We start from the raw sequence: 9,004 nt of genomic DNA on the forward strand, positions 1-9,004 counted from the left end.
TTAAGTTGCAATAAATGCTAAACTCTCTGCAGGTTCTTATCTTTGTCGTCCGCTCTATTCAGCTGGCTTTAGAAACACGCGGCGAGAAGGTGGGGGCTGGATGGTGAGGGTTACGGGGGCGAGAAATGCAAAAGTAACGCAATAGTTACTTTTACTAGTAACTAGTTACTTTTATTGTGGAGTAACTCAGTTACTTTTTGGGAGAAGTAACTAGTAACTGTAACTGACTTTTTCAAAGTAACATGCCCTACACTGGTGGTTATCCGATTGGTTTTAACCCGTTTCCATTACCAGCTCTTTTCCAGACTAATATGCTGTCTTTTCTAAAAAGCTTGTGTTTCTTTTATGCGGTTATAACTCAGCCCAAAGGACAGGATTCAGATCTGCTTTGTGGCGCAGAGACCCTCTAACAGCAGCTAGATTGCATCTTTGTCTCTTTCTAGAAAGATTGGTAGGCTTAGTTTGGAAATCTTTGATTGATGAATGATTTTTTATTTATTAACAGTGGTTACTGTTTATCTGTTTGACAACAAATGTGACCAAAGAAGTAAAAATAAGAAGAAACTAAAGTTATTTTTTATTTTTTTTGTTCCAGTATCATCTCAGGCGTCCTTCAACCTGCCGTTTATCGAAGGTTAACTTTCCACTAGCCTGGGCGGGTCTTATTTTTAAAGTTTATATTTAGTTTAACAGGATTTCAAACCACCTCGATTCTACGATAAGCCAAGGTGTAAACGGTTAAGACTAAGAGGTTTTTTCTTTTTATTTTATTTTAAAGGCTATCGGGATGCTCTGCACGCTTCTGTTCATCTCTTTTTATCTTTTAAACTCAAAAAACCAAGCTATTTATAAGTATGACTCCGGCAAAAAGAAAACCTCCCCCCTGTTCTCGAACTCGGGCGCGCGCACAATGCGGTCTGTGGTTTGGTTACTAGGTGATAGAGCAAAAAAAAAAAAAAACAAAAAGAACACAGAACACTCACTCCCGCCCTCATACTTCACCCAATCTACGTAATGAACTCATAGCGGAGTGTGTCGATAACATTAAGAAGCATTTTAACTTTATTTACACCTCAGTCCTTCTCTATTTTATAAACAGAAACTAAAAATCAGATGAGGCCTGTTCTTGTAGTGGTTTTTTCCTCTGTGCTGAGCAGGGATTTAAATCAGAGTTGTATGTTAGGTTTCTTGGTCTGTGGTTTGGTTACCTGCTTTTTAAGCTGTGGAGTATAAATGGTGTAAATCTTAAAGAAATTTAAGTTGAAAAAACGTTCCCCTTATCAGTGGTTAGTTTCACTCTCTGCTGATGGTTTCCAGCTCAGTTCACATGTGAAGGATCAGGCAGCAGCGACATCAAACATCTGGCGCATCCCAGTAATCCTGCAGCCGTGAGTTCAGTAGACGACAAACAGAAACCGTCGGTGAAGCTTGGATTCTGAAACGGTTAACAGGTCGATTACCCCTGCAGCCATCGCCTCTGCACGCCACAGCCTCACTGTCTTCTGGTCTGATAGGAAGTGGTTTCTCATCTTCAAGCCGAAGCTCTACCAAAGGTGGCATGCATGGTTTATTTTGAGGTTTCTATGATATGCTCAGAGATTTGTGCAAAAAAAAAAAAAAGATTTTAGACATTCTCCATGTTGGCTCTGCATTGGTTTTTTCGCTGCTGTTAACCAGATATGAAGCAGTTTTTGTTTATGGGTCGCTCTGTTTTGTTGGATGGAGGGTTAATAAACGGTTTGCTCTCATCAAATGAAAAAAAAAAAAATCGTACGCTTCAACACCACTGCTGTGAAGTATCACACATTCCCTTTTAATGCCTCCTTTAGACCCAGCTTAACCCGCTCACCACTACGGTGGAAGAAAAGTGTCAGAAAACCTGCACTGAAAAGGACTCAAATAGATTTCATGGTAAATTTGTAGATGTGATTTAGTAATGAGATGTGTGCGTATTTTATTTTTGCTGAGGATGTGATGCTGACAGGATGTTCAGTTTGGTCCACAGCTCATTTAAACTGATCTCTTAAATGTGCTTCTCCCTAATTTAAGCAGGTAAATGAGATGATCTACAATAAAGATCAGTATTTTCTCTTAAACAAAGATTTTTTTAATGCAAATTGTCTACTCAGATCAAGCTAAAGTGGCTTATTTCAAGAAAAAAATGGCTTATCTTTTAATTTCTGCATTGCACATGTTTTGAAAGGAGGCTTCACACTTCAAAACCAAGTCGTGCCATCTTAGATCTAATCACAAAGCGTTTTTGAGGTTTTCAGATTTATATACTAAGCAGAAGCTGGTTCTTTTGGATTATTCATCTTTTGAGACAAATCTACTTAATATAAGGCCAGTAATCTACCATACAGGGAAATAATTGCACTTTGTAAAACTTCTGGTTTTGAAAACATATTTCATGATTGTGTTTTGTTTTGTTTTTGGGTTTCTTCTCTGGACGTCGGGCCGACACCTGCTGATGCACACAGCTGAACAGGAGGAAGTCATATTAACTGCCTGCCATTTTCGTTGCAGTGTTTTGGAGCTGCTTAACCTCAAAAACAAATGTTTCTTGGAATAAACCCACTTGTTTTGACCCAAAAACAACCAAAAAAAAAAACTCTTTAGGGACCCAAAAACCTAAGCTCCACCCCCCCTCCCAACACAAAGGAGTTGAGGATCATATCTTTATTTCGGGGTGTTGGCCAACCTCATCTCTCTACCTCTCCTTCCTATTTTAGCTCAGAGCTTGAGTGTGGCAGCGAAGGTTGAACCGGATTGAATGTTGAGGTTTGCATTAAATGGCTGCAGGTGTTTTTAGCGAGGAGGGTAAACATCACATGGGCTGTTTAACTGTTGGGGCCGACAGTCGGCCCCATCCCCAGGGCCTCAGGAGGAAGCCAAGCACCGTTCATACAGTTTGCCGTTTTCCCCCCACACACACATCTGTGACTTTGGTTACCCGCCACACAAATCTGCACCCCATGCTTTAGACGGTGGCAGGAGGCTCATTCAGAACAAGCATGCAGAATTTCCTAACAGTCATGAAAATTCTTGCAGTGTGTCTCAGTTCCTACCAAATGTTTGCACCGAGGCCAGAATCATTCGGTTTGATCAGCTTAACCTCTCCTCTCCCAACAGAAAGAAGAAGGGAAGGTCCAAGGCCAGCTGAACCACACTGACTCCAGCCAGTACATCAGAGACCTCAAAGACCAGATAGCAGAGCTGAAACAGGAGGTTAGTGTTTATTAAGGTGCCACATCATCACCAATCAAGTGTGCTTTTGTTTTCTTTTCTTTACCCAGGATGTCTTTATGGTTGGGGTGATGATCAGATGGGGTGTTGGTGCCACTTCTTTGATGCAGCTTGTCAAGTTTTATCTTTTTTTTTTTTTTTTGCTTTAAACCTCACTGGTTGGTAGAAGTGTTAACTACACCCAGACACTTCCTGTGCGGAATCCACTGAGCACACCGCTTGCATCAAAAACATGCCCTGCACGTTTTAAGTTAACTCTGAAGCTCTCTGTCGAGCTCATCAGAGCGGACGTAGGGACCTAACATCAGAAAGTTAAAGTCCTGCAGCACTGAAGCGCTCGTACCTCTAGAAATGACTATGTCCTCAGAAACCCTGGACTTGTTTCACGGTTGCGAGGCGAAGCGGTTCCTTAGTCCCAAATCTCAGTCCTTTCACCTCAGGTTTTCTTAGTCTTTCCCCGTTAAACTAGCTCTGCCCATCTCCCTTTAAACTCTCACCGGTTTTGGCTTCACCTGTCACACAAATGGATTCCTTCAGCACTACTCTGCCGCCACCGTGTATTAGAATGTAACAGTGTGTTGAGGAGTGATTCACCACGTTTTTTTTTTATTACCATGTTTACATACAGCCCATAACTTCTGCCAGACCTGAGCAGAAACCATTTAACCCTTAGTTTCCCTTATCCAAAGTGCAAAGCAACAAAACCTCTCCTTTTTGTAACTTTGTATCGTCCTCCAGGTCCTTGTTTTTATTGTTTTGATCAATTTTCACAGTTCCTATCCGATTTATTATAGAGTACTGACACGGCCGTTATAGTATAGTAATTTAAACATTCATCCTGACATTGAAGGTGATAGCTTAAATGCAGCCTTTGATGCTATTGTACCCTCAATTGGCTGTGTTCAAAATGTGCAGAGTCCCACACATTCTCATCTTCATACTTTGGACCTTGTGCTGACATATGGCATTGTCTGTGAAGAAATGAGCATTTCCTCACAACTCTGTCCTCTCTGAACACTCTTTAGTATTCTTCAAAATTACTTTAATGCAGTTCTCCTCCCTGTATGAAGATTTCACTTTAGCAGATCATTATCAGATAATACAGTAATGAAGCCTAAAGAATCTTTTTATCTCCTTTGTAACGCTGTAAATGACTGCAGAGGGAAGCCATTGAATATATTCCTCTTCACAAAATTATGATTTGTGAAGAGGAATAGCACTAGCACCTTTCACGTTTTTATTTGTCACCACTGTGCCTTAGCATAGGTAACTGTTTCATGGTGTGAAAATAGTCACAAACTTGCATCAGCATAAGGCATCACCCCTGATCAATTAGCCTAAATGATGTATGTCTTCATGTATTCATTCTTTTTATTCTCACTGCATTAACAGAACTGTTTTGTTGTGTTTTCTGTCAGACTGATATGACTGGCTCTAAAAACGCTTCAAAGCAGAGACTGTACAGCTGGAGTCATTTCCCCTCTTTGCTTTTTGTTTTGAATTCTTTGATTTCTAGCATGTCGCTGCTAGGAATCATGTTAGCCAATGTTAGTCTCTGCTGTTACCAACCCTCAAAGAGCACCACAGTTACAGTCCTAATTTTATCTCTTATATCTGGAATTTCTGACTGAGATCACCCACCTCATGACTTCCTTTCTGTCGCTGCAGCAGGTGCTATTATTTTCTCTGCTGTATGTTGCTTTACTGTGCTCTGAACACATTTCTTCCTACATGTCTGTCTGTTCCATGGCAGGCTGATCAAGGTGAGTGGTTTCAGTTGTGCTACGTGACCCACAGTATGTTTCAACCTCATTGACTGGATGTGAACCTGTTGGTCATGGAGACAGTCCTAAATGCTCCTCTAGCTCAGCGTATCTGGAATCTTCTCTAAAAGGGGACTTTCGATACAAAATCTGATGAAAACCATGAAGCTTCATGGTTTAGTTTTATAATCAATTAAATATTTTTTTGCATTTGGTGAGTAAATAAAAATAAAAAACAATGTTTTTGAAGTTTTATAACGTATAATTTCTGCATGATTATTTCCGATAAACAGCCATTTCTCTAAGCTCCTAAATAAAGCATCATGGACGATCTCCCATGCAGCCATTTGTCACATGAACTCAGCTCTACATTACTGTAGACTTCATCGTGTTCCGGCACTTCATACCCAGCTTGTCACTCATTACAACTGTTAATGTGATTATTCATTTTTTTCATTTTGTTTTTTTGTGTGTGTTTAAAAAAAATATGCAACTGGAATATACATTCTCTTAAACATGCCATTTAATAACCCCTTCAGGGCAGTAATTGAGCCAAAACTTTATAAATAATATAAAGTCTATTTATTATAAATATTAAATCTTTTGTCTGTGAATATCCTCGATCTAAGTGGCCGTTTTAGCTTCACCTGGTTTAAATTCTGTAGAGCAAAAACACCTTTCTCTACCTGAAGTCAGAATCTGCTAGCATTAGGCCTGTCACAATAATCAATTAATCAATTATTCGCACGATAAATAAAAACTATCCACATCATTTAATTTATCGGCTATATCGTCTCTGCCTGTGTTTTTCTCTTTCTATTGATGACGCTGGATGAAAAGGCTTAACTCCGGTTTTATCCACTGACCCCTCCCCTTCCTCATTTTTGAGGAGAGAGGAAGATTGGCCTATCGCATCAGGTAGACAGCCTGCATCATGTTGTACTTCTGCAGCTTTAGAGCCCCGTGAGGAGTTAGCGAGGTTAAAAAAACAACAACAAAAAACACATCTTATGTTGGGAGTAAAAGCTCGAAATGGAACTGGTTTCAAAGCCGAGCGCAACAGTCGCAGTGTAGGAGTATTTCGAATTCAAACCAAATGACCGAGGCGAAACTGCTGGACCTATGCGAGCCAGTATGTCGCATTCGTCATAAAACAGCAACTAAGAGCAGCAATACAACCAACCTACACATGCAGCTAAAGCACAACCACTCAGCAAAGTTTCTCCAGCTGGAAACAAAAAGTAATAGCAGTGTCCCGTCTGCGTCTTCAAGTTTGCGACAGTCCACCATCACTGAAGCAATTAATCAACAGGCAGCATACAAAAAGAATGGAGCAAAGTGGCGCGCGCTCACAGACGGCGTAGTTCATTTAATTGCTAAAGAGATGCTCCCATTTAATATTGTCGAAAAGCCGGCATTTCGAAAAAATGTTGCAGACATTTGATAGACAGTATGAACTCCAGAGGAAAACATACATATCACAAACGTGATATGTTGTACTTAAGTTTTTATTTCCACTGTGGTTTTATGGTGTGTTTTATTTTTATTCAAGTGTATTTTTAGTTAACAGAGACTGGAAGTCAATTTGATTTTTAATTCTCGTTTTATTTTGTTAACCAGTTCCAGTGTTAAGTGTTCTGTTGAAAATAAAGTGTGTCTATCTTTGGCAGAAAAATGCATGCATGATTACGTAATTTCCATTAAATCAGTGTAAAAAGGTCTTCAAACAATATTATCGTTTATCGCAATAATTTTTGAGACAATTAATCTTTCGGCAAAATTTGTTATGGTGACAGGCCTAGCTACCATTACTCTAATAGTTCATTCAAGCCACTTTCCTTAGAGTAAACAGTGACGCTAACGTTAGCTTAGTTCATACAAAGTTCCAAATTTAACTTCATTTTAAAGCATATTGCTACGGTTGTCAAAATGCACTAATTACTGTGTTTAGCTTTCGTAATAATCTTCAATTAAAATTTTTTAACTCTGTAAGAGAAAAGCTATTAGCCTGATGATGCTTTTCTAATGTTACTAGCCGCAGATAGGAAGAAAACTGTTCTCTTTTAAGAGTTTAACTTTCCTGAAAATAACCAATCACAGGTATTTTACTTTCTCTGGTTGGTTGCTTCCTCCTGGTGACAAAAGTTTAAATGAGCGCACAGAAACGGATCCATAGAGCGAATAGAAGTATACAGGAGCATTAAAAACCAGGAGCACAGAGAAGGAGCATGAACTCATTTATTTGACATATTTTAGGCCTCCTGGTGTTACTTTCTTTAGTTTTTGATAGAACTGGTCCTTTAGTATTATGGTTGCGTAGTCCTGCAAAAATTATGACTTCATAGTTAGTCTGTAAAAACAAAGTGGCCAAATTAATTAATTAGCAAAATACCTTATAAGATGACTTGAAAGACTTTATACCTAAATTGTAATGTTTTGGGCTTTGGATTTATTTATTAATATTGTTTTTTACATTTCTTTCATTAACAATTTTAAGTATGCAATCAATTTTTTAAGATAGTTTTTTTATTTAAGAATGTTGATTTATTACAAGAACATTTCTTTTAGAATAATCAATAAATTCAGAGATTAATCGATTGGAATTACATAAATTCTTTTATTTTGAGGACCCCATTTATAATGTCTGATTCATACATATCACATATAGCCTCTTTCAGTGGTTTTTAGTTTTCAGGACCGTAAACAAATGATCTTTTTTAACTAAACTACATAGATTTTATCTTAAAAGACAATCTATTCCACAATAATTATGTAATAAACAAAAACAAGAAAGACTGAGGCTATGGTCATACTGTAGATAAAAGTGAGTCTTACCTGATTTTGTTTTATTTTGACAGTATTTTCTTTTTTTATTGATAAAGCAGGAAAATTTATGTAAGGGATATAAGCATTAATCAACTTATGATAAATTGTTGAATAATGATTCAATTAATCAGCGATTAATCAACAGATTCATTGTATCTGTATATTAATTAATCAATAACTTGCATCCCCAATTGAGATCAGGTGTAAACAATAAATAAACTAAGCATGGCAGAATTTGCCTTGTTTCATTTTTCGCTCACACCACCTGCAGGTTACGCTGCCTTAAAAAGCACCATGCTTGTGTGCGTCAAGCTAATCGCATCAAATTCCACTTCCTGTTGACAGGGTCGTTCTTCAAAGTAGAAGTTTGGACATGAGAGTAGCTATGAACATCGCAGCGGTCATCGTCAATAGAGTTTTCTTTTTCATGGCAACTTTAGAAATGATGCTAACACTTGGAGCATCCATAGCTGCTAACATGAACTTTTTTCTTATAATATTACGACTTTATTCACATAATTTTGCGACTTTGTTCTCGCAATTTTATGACTATTCTCGTTGCGACTTCATTCTAGAAATTTTGTGACTTTATTCTCGTAATATTACAACTTTATTCACATAATTGTGCGACTTTGATCTCGTAATTTTATTATTCTTGTTGCGACTTTATTCTAGAAATTTTGCCACTTTATTCTCGTAATATTACGACTTTATTCACATAATTTTGCGACTTTGATCTCGTAATTTTATTATTCTTGTTCCGACTTTATTCTAGAAATTTTGCCACTTTATTCTCATAATATTACGACTTTATTCACATAATTTTGCGACTTTGATCTCGTAATTTTATGACTATTCTTGTTGCGACTTTATTCTAGAAATTTTGCGACTTTATTTTCGTAATATTACGACTTTATTCACATAATTTTGCGACTTTGATGTCGTAATTTTATGACTATTCTTGTTGCGACTTTATTCTAGAAATTTTGCGACTTTATTCTCGTAATATTACGGCTTTATTCACATAATTTTGCGACTTTGATCTCGTAATTTTATGACTATTCTTGTTGCGACTTTATTCTAGAAATTTTGCGACTTTATTCTCATAATATTCCGACTTTATTCACATAATTGTGCGACTTTGATCTCGTAATTTTATGACTATTCTT

The 9,004-nt window shown here is 37.6% G+C and overlaps 1 protein-coding gene across 2 annotated transcripts in view; it reads left to right on the top strand.

Annotated features, from left to right (window-relative positions):
- evi5 (ecotropic viral integration site 5) overlaps positions 1–9,004 on the top strand; it is a 57,169-nt gene that overhangs the window by 46,039 nt on the left and 2,126 nt on the right. For both annotated transcript variants that reach the window (XM_015385530.1, XM_015385531.1), the window contains one exon: positions 3,133–3,228. In XM_015385530.1, coding sequence (XP_015241016.1) covers positions 3,133–3,228 — 96 coding nt within the window. The remainder of the gene's footprint in view (positions 1–3,132; positions 3,229–9,004) is intronic.

The sequence above is a fragment of the Cyprinodon variegatus genome, unplaced genomic scaffold (assembly GCF_000732505.1).
Source record: "Cyprinodon variegatus isolate N-32 unplaced genomic scaffold, C_variegatus-1.0 Scaffold342, whole genome shotgun sequence".
In the NCBI taxonomy this organism is placed as follows: Eukaryota; Metazoa; Chordata; class Actinopteri; order Cyprinodontiformes; family Cyprinodontidae; genus Cyprinodon; species Cyprinodon variegatus.